We start from the raw sequence: 13,632 nt of genomic DNA, 5'->3' as shown, positions 1-13,632 counted from the left end.
ACCTTATCGTTACTTCAAGTAGCCCTTGCTTTCCCTCTCTCTCCATCCCTTCCCCCTTCCAACCAGTCTTACTACCTCCACCTACATTCTATCTCTATCCAGTCCACTCCCCTGACATCAGTCTGAAGAAGGATATCGAGCCGAAACGTCACCCATTCCTTCTCTCCAGAGATGCTGCCTGTCCCGCTGAGGTACCCCAGCATTTTGTGTCTACCTTCTAGACTCAATACCCTGACTGATGAAGGTCAATGTGCTGAAAGTTTCTTGACCAAGAAATGTTAACACATCCTTCTTCCTGGACAGTTCCTCAGCGTCGAGGATGATTTGCTTCCACTCTGGTTTTGTGGGTTCAACTGTGATTTATACTCCTAACATGGTACTGCAGATAATTCGACAGATGGAGCAGAAGGAGACTGACAAGAGTGGGTGGGTACATGGTTTGTGAGGTGGGTGCCCTCCTCCCACCACATTATATAGTGTTTTTGTGTGCTCCTTTTGCATGATGTTGGATTTTTCAATGCTGTGCCAAATGTTCCATCTCCACTTTGTGTGGTCATGGGTCAATGATTCTTTAGAGTAGGTGGGGATGTTGCATTTCATCAAGGAAGCTTTGAACATATCCTTGATTCCTTTCCTCCATCTTCCTGCGACAGAGCTTGGAAAAGAGTCTCTGTTTTGGAACTTAATGTCAGACATACAAATGAAGCTCATGCAATGTACCTGGCCAAGTGTAACTGGGAAGTCAGTGCTGACGCCTGGGAGATGACATTGATTTTGGTCAGTACTTCAATTCTCAGGGGCATAAAAGGGCAGAATCACCACTGCCTGGTAGATCAGGAGATTTGTGTTAGGTTTGAGGTCTTTGTCTTCAAATATCCCTTCCCTCAGCAGATAAAGGGTGTGCTTGTGCACTGAAGGCAATGAAGAATTCCATCATAGTTGCTTGCTGAGAAGTGGCTGCTAAGATACAGGAAATGGTCCACATTTTTTAGCATCCCACTGTGAACCTTTACTGCTGGAGGGCTTTGTGTTGCAGTGGACGGAGGTTGGACGACGACCTTTGTCCTGCAGATGTTGAGCACAATGACCATTCTCTCATATGCTTCAGTGAACTAGATGACATGGACCTGGCATTTAGCCTCCAACCACGCAAAAATACAAGCATTGTCTGCATACTACAGTGCGACCACCAAGACTTGTGGGACATTCCCCCTTGTTATACCCCATTCTTCAACTCTTCATCCGAACGACCACTCTGCTTCCAAACAGCTCTCCTCCCTGAAGTCCTTGATTGCTTCCACAACTTCAAGTTTTCTGCTTTGTCCCAGCACCTAAAATAATTTTTATATATCTGTGGTTAACTATCACTCCTCTTCGTTCTTAACCTGACGGCAGTGTTCAGCATGACTCATAAGATCATCTTCGTCTAAATCCTCTCCAATGTCCACATCAGGGGGGTTTCCCTCACTGTATTTATTCTGTTCCGATTCATCAAATCATAATCAGATAATCACCTGCAAGTTATTCATGTTGAATGGGAAAAATAAATTGTTTCATACCAATCCTATACTTTCAGTGTAAATGGAACGTGAATGATTATCTCAAACAAAGTCTTAACAGATCAAAGCAACTAAAATACAGCACTGAATTCACTTATAAGTGCAACAAATGACCAATATCAGAACAGAAATACTGCTGTGCTTTCAGCCACCTGACCAAATAAAAGTAGCAACAAATCTTGGGCTCCAGTGCCCTCTTCTGGTGGAAATAAGGTATTGTTAGTACATTTTGAAAGATGGTAGTTATATAATGTCAGTAAAACATGTCACTTACAGGGTCATTGTAATCACATATTTTAGGCTGATATGTAGATTTTTCTCTTATGAACTTTTCCCTCAAATTGACAGCTCTGCATCTAGCCAAAAGCGTGAATACTGAACATATTTTGCTGGTTTAAGTCTTTTCAAACCACATTGGAGTGAAAAAGATATGACAAAGACTAATAACTTTTTTTTTAAAGGATTATAACCAACAGTTTGTCAAAGTGAAAAGACACGAGCAAGGAAATGCACAGCTACCCACTCTGATTTGCATCTTGTTCTTGAAGTTACAATGAAGTTACAAGCTACACCTGCAGTAACATCCCCATGGTATTTCACCATAGGTTTTGTGATGGGAAGATCTTGCCTGACGAATCAGCTGGAGTTCTTTGAGGATGTTAAAAGCAGGACAGACAGAGGGGAGGCTGTAGATGTTGTTTACAGAAGCCCTTCGATCAGGCTGCTAGGGACGATGAGAGTCCATGGTATTAAAGGGAAGATACAAGCATGGATAGTGGGTTGGCTGGATGGCAGAAGGCAAAGAGTTGCAATAAAAGGAGCTTTTTCAGGTTGGCTGCCAGTGACTAGTGGAGTAACACAAGGGTTGGTGATGGGGCCGCTTCTCTTCATGTTATATATTAATGATTTGGATAAGAGGATTGAAGGCTTTGTGGCCAGGTTTGCAGATGATGCTAAGATAGATGGAGGGGCAGGCGGTGTAGAGGAAGCAATGACTCTGCAGAAGGACTTGAACATGTTAGCAGAGTGGGCAGAGAAGTGGCAGATGAAATTCAGTATAGCAAAGTGCGGAGTCATGCATTTTGGTAATAAGAATAAAGGTGTAGATTATTTTCTAAATGGAGAGAGAATCCAGAAATCGGAGGTGCAAAGGGACTTGGGAGTGCTGTTGCAGGATTCCCAAAAAGTTAATTTGCAAGTCGAAACGGTAGTAAGGAAGGCAAATTCAATGCTAGCATTTATATCAAGAGGACTGGAATACAAAAACAGAGGTGTAATGCTGAGACTCTTTTAGGTGTAAGTCAGGCCGCATTTGGAATACTGTGGGCAAATTTGGGCCCCATATCTGAGGAAGGATGGGCTGGCTCTGGAGAGATCCAGAAGAGGTTTACAAGAATGATTCCAGGAATGAGTGGGTTAGCATATGATGAGCGATTGACAGCACTGGGCCTGTACTCACTGGAGTTTAGAAGGTTGAGCGGGGATCTAATTGAAATTTACAAAATAATGAAAGGAATATAGCAGTGACTAGTGGGGTGCTGCAAGGCTCAGTGCTGGGACCCAGTTATTTACAATATATTAATGATTTAGACAAAGAAATTAAATGCAACATCTCCAAGTTTGCGGATGACACAAAGCTGGGGAGCAGTGTGAGCTGCAAGGTGGATGCCATGAAGCTGCAGGGTGATTTGGATAGGTTGGGTGAGTGGGCAGAAGCATGGCAAAAGCAATGTGAGGTTATCCACTTTGGTGGCAAGAACAGGAAGGCAGATTATTATCTGAATGGTGTCAGATTAGGAAAGGGGGAGGTGCAACGAGACCTGGGTGACCTTGTACATCAGTCACTGAAAGTAAGCATGCAGGTACAGCAGGTAGTGAAGAAAGCTAATGGCAAGTTGGCCTTCATTGCGAGAGGATTTGAGTTTAAGAGCAAGGAGGTCCTACTGCAGTTGTACAGGGCCCTGGTGAGACTGCACCTGGAGTATTCTGTGCAGTTTTGGTCTCTTAATTTGAGGAAGGACATTATTGCTATTGAGGAAGTGCACCGTAGGTTCACCAGGTTAATTCCCAGGATGGGGGACTGACATTTGATGAAAGAATGGGTCAACGGGGCGTGCATTCATTAGAATTTAGAAGGATGAATGGGGATCTTATAGAAACAAATAAAATTCTTATAGGATTGGACAGGCTAGATGCAGGAAATGTTTTCCTGATGTCCAGAACCAGGGGTCGCAGTTTAAAAATAAGGGGTAGGCCATTGAGGACTGAGATGAGGAAAAAAAATTCACCCAGAGTTGTGAATCTGTGGAATTCTGCCACAGAGGCTGTGGAGGCCAATTTACTGGATGTTTTCAAGAGAGAGTTAGATTTAGCTCTTCGGACTAAAGAAATCAAAGGTATAAAATCATGAGAGGAATAGATCTGGAAGATGCATAGAGTCTCTTGTCCAGAGTAGGGGAATTGAGGACCAGAGGACATAGGTTCAAGGTGAAGGAGAAAAGATTTAATAGGAATCTGAGGGGTAACTTTTTCACAAAAAGGGTGGTGGGTGTATGGAACAAGCTGCCAGATGAGGTAGTTGAGGCTGGGACTATCCCAACATTTAAGAAACAGTTAGACAGGTACATGAAAAGGACAGGTTTGGAGGGATATGGACCAAGTGCAGGAAGGCGGGCCTAGTGTAGCTGGGACATGTTGGCTGATGTGGGCAAGTTGGGCCAAAGGGCCTGTTTCCACACTTTATTACTCTATGACTCTATATGGGGAAAAAGCAGGAACAGGTAACTGATTTTGGATGATCAGCCATGATCATATTGAATGGCGGTGCTGGCTCCTGCACCTAATTTCTATGTTTTCAAGTGGATGTGGAAAGGATGTTTCCATTGGTGGGAGAGTCTAGGACCAGAGGTCATAGCCTCAGAATTAAAGGGCGCTCGTTTGGAAAGGAGGTGAGGAGGAACTTCTATAGCCAGTGGGTAGTTAATCTGTGGAACTCATTGTCACAGAGGGCTGTGGAGGCCGTCAGTAGATATTTTTAAGACAGAGATAGATAAATTCTTGATTAGAACAGGTGTCAAGGATTATGTGGAGAAGGCAGGAAAATGGGATTAGGAGGCAGAGATCAGCCATGATTGAATGGTGGAGTAGACACGATGGGCCAAATAGCCTAATTCTACTATAACTTGTGAACTAGTATTTATCAGTAAAAGGAATTCATGTTTTTGGTGCTTATATTTATCATATGACAACTGCAAAAGGGAAATAACTGTGTGAATATAAATAAGAACCACAGATTTAAGGCCTAATAATTATTTTTTAAATATTGCTGCGCTCGTGAAGAGCTACCATATGAGAGCACAGTTTTTTTGCTGAAACTGCTATGAAAAAAAATCATGCTACACAATCTCCTGGTCATATCTATAGTGTGAACAAATTCTTCTTTACACTTATTTTTCCTCAGTTGGCTCAACCAAATTAAATCTGGGATTTATTTTCACAAATAGGGTCCTGTTGCTGGATATAAAATTGGATCCTGGATATCAACTTAGAATAATAAAATCAAAATTTGAATGAAAGAGGGAAAGGTAGGCAAGGTAGAAAAATAAGGACCTAGGTTCCCTTGGGTGGTATTGTGGTATGGTCAGGGACAGACTTCACCACAAAATGGGCAATCAAGTAAAATGGGCAATTGTGAAGTGGAACACTTTTAAAAAGGTACGGAAATATTGGCCCCAAAGTCCAATAAGATACACCTCAGATAATTTGGCACCCTGAGGATTCTTGGAGGCAACTCCTATTTATACCCAAAGACACTTTTACATCATTTTAAATAACAATATGTTATACAATACTATAATAAATCTTCCAGTTGAGGTTTGAGAGCAAGAAACATGCCAACATTGTGGACCCAGCTCCAGCATCATGGTCCACGGTGTGTTGTAAACCTCTTAACACCATGGACAACTGTGGCTGCACACATTACACGCACTACGGACTAATTAGGAAACCATCAGGATTTCTTAAATAACTGGATGTCAGATTATCAGAGTTTAGCTGCATTATGTAGGTCAAAATGAGCTGTTTGAGAATAATATTTGCTGAAATACCTTTCCATGTCAGATGGTAAATAATTGGTTTGTTCAGTGAGATAGTCAGAAAGTTCTAAAAATGTTAAAGTGTCTTTGGGTATTAATAGGAGTTACCTCAGGGTGCCAGATTATCTGAGGTGTATCTTATTGGACTTTGGGGCCAATATTTCTGTCCCTTTTTAAAAGTGCTCCACTTCACAATTGCCCGTTTTACTTCATCCTGTTACTTCATCTGGGTGAAATAATATAAATATTTAAATAATGTAATCTGACAGGGAAAGACATTTCAGCAAATAAAATTAATTATATCTCGTAATTTGCAGAATACAGTTAATTACCGAATGTAGTGTTCCTTTTTTTTGCTTGATCTACTAGTGTATGTCTCAAGAGAATAAAAGTCCATCATACCTCTTTGATTATTTGTCCTAAGTCCTCTTGACATTGGAATGGCTTCCTAAATTCACAATAAACATAATATTATTTCACATCAAATAATCTATTACTTATTATATAACCTAAAAATAATACTGATTATTATCAGAACAAAAATTCAGTAAGTACAAATCATCCCAATTTGTAGTAATGGAGCGCCTGGGGTGTGACATTCCACTGGCTCGATAGAAAATAGGCAAACAAACTGAACCCAACCCATTCCCAAAGAGTGGCAGTTAAGATTCAGGCTCAAGATCTTGAAATGTTGAGGATTGTTTTCAGTAGAAATTTGGGTTTAGTTTAGTTTAGAGATACAGCATGGGAACAGGCCCTTCAGTCCACCGAGTCCACGACGACCAACACTTGTTCTATCCTACACACTGGGGACAATTTACAGAGGCCAATTAACCTACAAACTTGCACATCTTTAGAATGTGGGAGGAAGCCGGAGCATCCGGAGAAAACCCACAGGGAGAACGTACAAACTCCACACAGAGAGCACCGGTCGTCAGGATTGAACCTGGCTCTCTGGCACTGTAAAACAGCAACTCTACTGTGCCGCTCTCTGCTCCAAGAAGAAATTATCTTAGTGGACTTTGCCTAACTTTTCATATTTGGTCCAGCTCAGATGAATATCTCTTCTCACCGAAAGATGTGAAATATATAGGGTAGTGCCTGATGAAAAATAGGTAAAAATCTGTGATGGATGCAACAAATAATATCCTTGTCTCTCCCAGTGTGATTGGTTGAAGCTAAATGATCCGACTATTCTTCAATCTTGATTGTATTTTTGTAGCAGATTATACTATTCAAACTGTATTTGAAATTTGCATATGGTTTGTATTGACACATGGTGTTTGGCCACAATTTGAATTAAATCCCATGCAAATGGTAAAGGACAACAATATTAACAAGCTGAGGGAAATATAACAGTGTTATTTTTATACAACATTTAAAAAAATCAATACCACAGGTCAATAAGAAAGTGTATGGATTGAATACATTTTTGTATTCTCACCTGTCTATTTTTATTTCTACGGTGACTGTGAATTGTGCTTCACTATCAGGTAGATATGTGGAAGGAACAATCATATAATTCCCTTCTGTCAGACTGCAAAGTTGGGTTACTTCTTGTGTGTATCGATGAGGCACGCAACTCATCACTGGCTCCACAAGCTGACAAGATACTTGATTTATATTTTTACTGTTGTCGATCTGTACAAAGCAACACAAATGAAAGACAGCATCACCAGTTAATATTGAAGCAGTAACCTAAGTGACTAAGGAGGAAATGGGCTTTTAACGCACTGCAAGAACCTGGGAAGGAAAATGTAATGGAAATCAATGATGCAGAATACTAATGAATTAAATAAAACAAAACTTGGAGGAAAATTATAGGTAAATTATTCAACGCATCTTGTTCAGAGTTGCTATATATACACAGAGTCGTGAACAAGTCAGTTGTATTTTCTGAATACAAATGAACCAAAAGTAGAATTTTTTAAATAATGAATTTAATTTGGGTTTGACTATGGGATAACATTAGAAGATTTATTTATTCTTTTCATCTTTATTGAGATATAGGAGATTTCTTTATTGCTCTTTCCATGCTCCCATCATTATATGTGGGAGGAGTTGGCTGCGCCTCACGGCTGCGGCTCTCTGGCAGTCTGTTGTCTTTTTTTCTTTTTTTTGTTTGTGTCGGTGTTGGGATGGTTTTTGTTTCTGTTTTTGGCTGTGTATGTGTGGTGGGGGTGTGGGGTGTGGGGGGGTGGGGTGGGGTGGGGCGGGGGGAAACCTTTCTTTTATTAGGTCTCTTCCCCGGGGCGCAGCTCGCCCGCGGGGCCTTCCATCGCCCGGTGCGGCTCGGCCGCTGGACCTAACATCGCCTGGTGCGGCCGCGGGACGTTTCGGTGCCCGGTGCGGCTTGGCCGCTGGACTTAACATCGCCAGCGCGGCTCGGCCGCGGGACGTTTCGGTGCCCGGTGCGGCTTGGCCGCTGGACTTAACATCGCCAGCGCGGCTCGGCCGCGGGACGTTTCAGTGCCCGGTGCGGCTCGGCCGCGGGACGTTTCAGTGCCCGGTGCGGCTTGGCCGCCGGACTTAACATCGCCTGCACGGCTCGGCCGCGGGACGTTTCAGTGCCCGGTGCGGCTCGGCCGCTGGACTTAACTTCGCCCGGTGCGGCCGCGGGACGTTTCGGTGCCCGGGGCGGCTCGGCCGCGGGGCCTTCCATCCTCTTGCGGGGGCTGTGCGTGTCGGTTGCCTCGGTAGGGGTCGAGCTGCCTGTCCGTGGGTGCGGGGGGAAGAGAGGGGAAGTTTTGTTGCCTCCATCACAGTGAGGGGGTGTTTGGAGTCACTGTGATGGATGTTTGTGTTGGGGTCGGGTGTCCTGTGTTCTTTTCTTTTTTGCTGTGTCTTGTGACTGCTGAAATTTCGTTCGGTGTTGTGCCGAATGACAATAAAGTGTTGTTATATCTTGGCAAAGTGAGACAAAGTCCCTATCAAGGGAAACATTAGTATTATTATTTATTGTCTTCTTCATAGAGTTCCCCAGGATTGAGGATGGCCTGCTTCCATTCCAGTTCTGTGGGATGTGAAGTGACCACAATTCCCATGCAGGATCTATCAACTTTACTCTGAGCAGAGGTAGTCCAATAATCCAATGGAAGTTAACTTTCCAAAAATAAACATTTTGTTTTTCTCGAACAATTTTGGAAAATTTATTTAAATGTTCTGCAGAAATATATATATTTTTTTACCTTTCTTATGTTTCTACTGTTAGAAAGAAAGACAGTATTTCTTGATTAACATCACTTCAAATTAATAAGAATACTTTCAATCAATGATGCTTTCAATTCTGTTCCAATTCTGATGCGGTCCTGAACTCCCACCTACCTCATTGGAGACCTTTGAACTATCTTTACTCAGACTTTACCTTGCACTAAATGGTGTACCCTTTATCCTTCATCTATACACTGTGTTTGGCTTGATTGTAATCATGAAGAGTCTTTTCTTTGACTGGATAGCATGCAAACAAAAGCTTTTCAATGTACCTCAGTACACTTGACAATAACACAATAAATTAAACCAACCCATGGTCTCATTTCAGCCCAGTTAGATTTTCAACCTTATGCAAAATATATTACCTGAAAAACATGGAATCCTATTGGCAGCAACTGTCGATCAAAGTTTTCCTGGCATAGTGTTATTCTAACGTTCCTAGTGCCAGTATTGGAGAGGATTGCAAACGACAAATGTGGATTAGTGTTGTAAGTTGGAAAATTCCTACTTCCACCTGCACTCTTTCCTTTGATCCATGATTCCGTGAAATGTATTATCTCCCACTCCCCTTCAGCATTTTGCTCAAACTTGTTCAGTGGATGAGATGCTTTCACTGCACTAAAGGTAGAAAGCATTTTATCAATCTCATTTTTTTGATATGAGCATATTGTTTCACAACCCATGCAAAATATTATTAGTGGGACAAAATAACACGGGGTGTGAATTCACATCCCATCCCATATGTTACATTTATTTCCGAACATTTCTCCATCAAATCATCCAAGGATTGTTATATTCTGACATCAATTTGTCAAAAACTCAGGAGAGCAAAAACCGGTCAGACAGAATTTATCTTAATTGACAGTATCATATAGGCCTACATGACAGTATGATATAGTCCGTCTTTTATAATACCAAATCAACCCATTTCTAAAGAGAAATTGGATTTGATCATTATTTTCTTCTTTTAAAAGCTACCTAAACAGTTTGAAAATTAGTAAAGATTCCACCCCAATTAGTTAATGTCTATGCTGAATCTCTCCGTTCTTACCTCAGTGAAATTTTAGCTGTTGAAAGCACACGCAGTAGAAATTCTCCATCTTCATCTTTCATGAATGTACTGGGGATGACTAGGTAGTAGCCAGGTGTAAGATCACAATGCAGTTTTACTTCTCTGTCATATGTATGGCATTCAGTTGAAATGGTGGGTGGCTTGGCAACAGTTTTCTGCAAATTAAATCGTTTTTTCTCCACCTAGAGTTTCACACAGAGAACAGAACGACAAAACTCTTCTCCTTTCCAAAAAGACGGAATGATTAATATCATATCCTGACATTAATGTAATCCACACTCAATTCTTGCCTAGATTTAATCTCTTTCAGTCAAGAAATGTTTAAACAGGGAAGTAGTCTCAGCCTGCAGCAGGAAATAGAGCAAATGCCATATTGGGCAGAGCATTGATAGATAGAATTTAATCTTGACATATGCCAGATGATGCAAGTTGAGAAAATGAATAGAGGAAGGGCATGTACAATAAATGTGTACTAACGAATGTCCATGATCAGAGAACTCAGGAGTACGTCCATAGTTCCCTGAAAGTGTCAACACAGGTTAATAGGTTGGTGAAAAAGCATATGGTATGCTTGTATTCATACGTCAAGGTATGGAATACAACAAATGTGACATTACGTGTATGAAGGAACTGCAGATGCTGGTTTAAACCAAAGATAGACACAAAATGCTGGAGTAACTCAGCGGGACACGCAGCATCTCTGGAGAGAAGGAATGCGCAATGTTTCGGGTCGAGACCCTTCTTCAGACTGCCTTCAGGGGGAAGGAAATAGATAAATAAGGAAGTGTGAAGGTGTGAAAACAGGACAAAGGGAATGGAGATCAAGGAAAATGTAGAATAGATGATTGTTAGCTGGGAGAAGGCAACAACAAAGCAAACAGAGATAAAATGTAGTCAGAGACAGTAAGACTGGTTGGAGAACTGGAAAAGGGGGGGGGGGTGGAGAGAGAGGGAAAGCAAGGGTTACTTGAAGTTAGGAAAGTCAATGTTCATTATGTTGACATTATGTTGCAAATTTACAAAACAATAGTTTGGCCGCACTTGGAAGTACAGTATTGTGTGCTGTTCTAGTCTCCACACTAAAGTAAGGGTGTGAGAATGCTGGAGAGAATGCAGATGAGATTCACCAGGTGCCACCTGGATTCAAGGACTTCAATAATGGGGAAAGACTGGGCTGCGTTTGTTTTCTTTGGAGGGCAGAAGGTTGAGGGTTGACCTGTTGGATATATGCAAGGTGAGGAGAGCCACAGATAGGGTAGATCATCAAAATATGTTTCCATAGTCAGGGTATCAAAAACAAGAGGGGATCTGTTTAATGGAAGGAGTTTTAGAGGGAATTTGAGGCGCAAATTTTCTTTTAACACGTGAATGGTTGATATCACAAACACACCACCAGAGAAGGTAGTGAAATCACTACATTTAAAGGCATTTAGACAGACCTCTAAATAGGCACAGTATAGAAAGATATAGTCATACTATGGGTAAATGGAATTAATATAGATGGGCAAAATGACTGGCTTGGACATGGTGGGTTGACAGCTTGGTTCCTGGGCAGTACAAGTCTACGACTCAAAGTCAAGAAAGGCATTTTTGCTTTGTTATTCTACAGAAATTATCTGCACTAAAATTCAAATTTGCTCTTAAAAGCATTGAATAATTTTACAAAAGCAGTTTGTCTGTACCATTACAACCTAAATGTAAGAATAAGTGACAATGTGGTTTACATCTACACTTTTCATATGACTATTGACTTCTGGTATGAACAATTTGAGCTGCAAGTACCTTCCACACATGTAGTCCTATGGCATGGTAACGTTTCTGTTGGAGGCCAGCAGTGGTGGTCCTTTGCTTATTAGGCCAATGCACAGGAGCATCCCCAACCCGACAAGTCTTGCCTGAATCATGTTTTTTTTGCAAAATTGAAATAACCATTTCACCTGGAACCAGGATTCTCAGCCAGAATTTAGGATTACTACAGAAACTGGAGTTATTGCGGCAACCACCGGCAGATTGATCTTTGATCCACTCTCCTGAAATTTGGAGTGTATGGCATAAACGTTTACCTAAACAAAAGAAATAGAATTTTAACTTTAGGCTTGTATTCACTGGAGTTTAGATGGATGAGAGGGGATCTTATAGAAACTTATAAAACTATAAAAGGACTGGACAAGCAGGAAAAATGTTCCCAATGTTGGGCGAGTCCAGAACCAGGGGCCACAGTCTTAGAATAAACGGGAAGGCCATTTAAAACTGAGGTGAGAAGGAACTTTTTCACCCAGAGTTGTGAATTTGTGGAATTCTCAGCCACAGAAGGCAGTGGAAGCCAAATCACTGGATGGATTTAAGAGAGAGTTAGATACAGCTCTGGGGGCTAGTGGAATCAAGGGATATGGGGAGAAGGCAGGCACGGGTTATTGATTGTGGACGATCAGCCATGATCACAATGAATGGCGGTGCTGGCTCGAAGGGCCGAATGGCCTCCTCCTGCACCTATTGTCTATGTTTCTATGTTAACCACAAACACTGTCAACTGTAAACATGAAACAAATAGAGTTCCCTCAAGGGGTCTTATCATACATAAATTTTGTACAGTAGCACTCACTACAGACTAGCTATTATCACTGGTCTTCTCACCGTAACGACAAAAATATCTGACTGAGCTTTTACAATATGCATTTAAATATTTTAATGATTCATGTAATGATTGTTAAACAGAAGACGACAATTTCACCCACCAATCTTATGCTATTTCCTTCAAAAAGATATACAAAGTAGTTTGGGGTGTAGGAAGGACCTGCAGATGCTGGTTTAAACCGAAGACAGACACAAAATGCTGGAGTAACTCAGCGGGTCAGACTGCATCTCTGGAGGAAATAGGTGACATTTTGGGTCGAGACCCTTTTTTAGACTGAGAGTCAGGGGAAAGGGAAACGAGAGATATCGACGATGATGTAGAGAGATATGGAACAAATGAATGAAAGATATGCAAAAAAGTAACGATGATAAAGGAAACAGGCCATTGTTAGCTGTGTGCTGGGTGAGAACGAGCAGAGACAATGAGACTCAATAAGACAACTTTGAAGTTGGTACGACTTGGGTGGGGGAGGGAAAGAGAGAGAGGGTTACTTGAAGTTAGAGAAATCAATATTCATACCACTGGGTTGTAAGCTGTGCATGCAAAATCTGAGATGTTGTTCCTCCAATTTGCGTTTGACCTCAGACACTGGAGGAGGCCTAGGACAGAAAGATCAGTGTGGGACTGGGAAGGGGAATTAAAGTGTTTGGCAACTGTGAGATCAGGTAGGTCCAGGCGGACTGAGCGAAGGTGTTCAACGAAATGATCACCCTAGTCAACGTTTGGTCTCACCGATGTGTACGAGTCAACACCCTGAATAACAGATACAGTAGATGTGGTTGGAGGAGATGCAAGTGAACCTCTGCCTAACTGAAAAGACTGTCGGGGTCCCTGGACAGAGTAGAGGAAGGAGGTGTAGGGACAGGTGCTGTATCTCCTGTGTGTGCAGGGGAAGGTACTTGGAGAGGGGTGGTTTGGGTGGGACAGGATTAACCAGTGAGTTGCGGAGGGAACGGTCTCTGTGGAAGACGGAAATGGGTGGGGAAGATGCGACTAGTGGTGGGATCCCGTTGGAGGCGGTGAAAATGCTGGAGAATTTTGTGTTGTAAGCGATGGCAGATG

General features: G+C 41.9%; 1 protein-coding gene across 3 annotated transcripts in view; it reads right to left on the bottom strand.

Moving 5' to 3' along the window:
- Nucleotides 1-13,632, bottom strand: part of capn10 (calpain 10) — a 44,498-nt gene that overhangs the window by 5,087 nt on the left and 25,779 nt on the right. For all 3 annotated transcript variants that reach the window (XR_013547996.1, XM_078410234.1, XM_078410235.1), the window contains 5 exons: nucleotides 11,718-11,998; nucleotides 9,915-10,117; nucleotides 9,229-9,481; nucleotides 7,098-7,294; nucleotides 6,056-6,101 (listed from right to left, as the gene is read on the bottom strand). Coding sequence is in view for 2 of the 3 variants with exons in the window: in XM_078410234.1 (XP_078266360.1) it covers nucleotides 6,056-6,101; nucleotides 7,098-7,294; nucleotides 9,229-9,481; nucleotides 9,915-10,117; nucleotides 11,718-11,998 (980 nt within the window). In the remaining variant the exon portion in view is untranslated. The remainder of the gene's footprint in view (nucleotides 1-6,055; nucleotides 6,102-7,097; nucleotides 7,295-9,228; nucleotides 9,482-9,914; nucleotides 10,118-11,717; nucleotides 11,999-13,632) is intronic.

The sequence above is a fragment of the Rhinoraja longicauda genome, chromosome 13 (assembly GCF_053455715.1).
Source record: "Rhinoraja longicauda isolate Sanriku21f chromosome 13, sRhiLon1.1, whole genome shotgun sequence".
NCBI lineage: Eukaryota > Metazoa > Chordata > Chondrichthyes > Rajiformes > Arhynchobatidae > Rhinoraja > Rhinoraja longicauda.
Note: the sequence above shows the minus strand (reverse complement) of the source record. Positions and strands in the feature narration are given on the sequence as shown.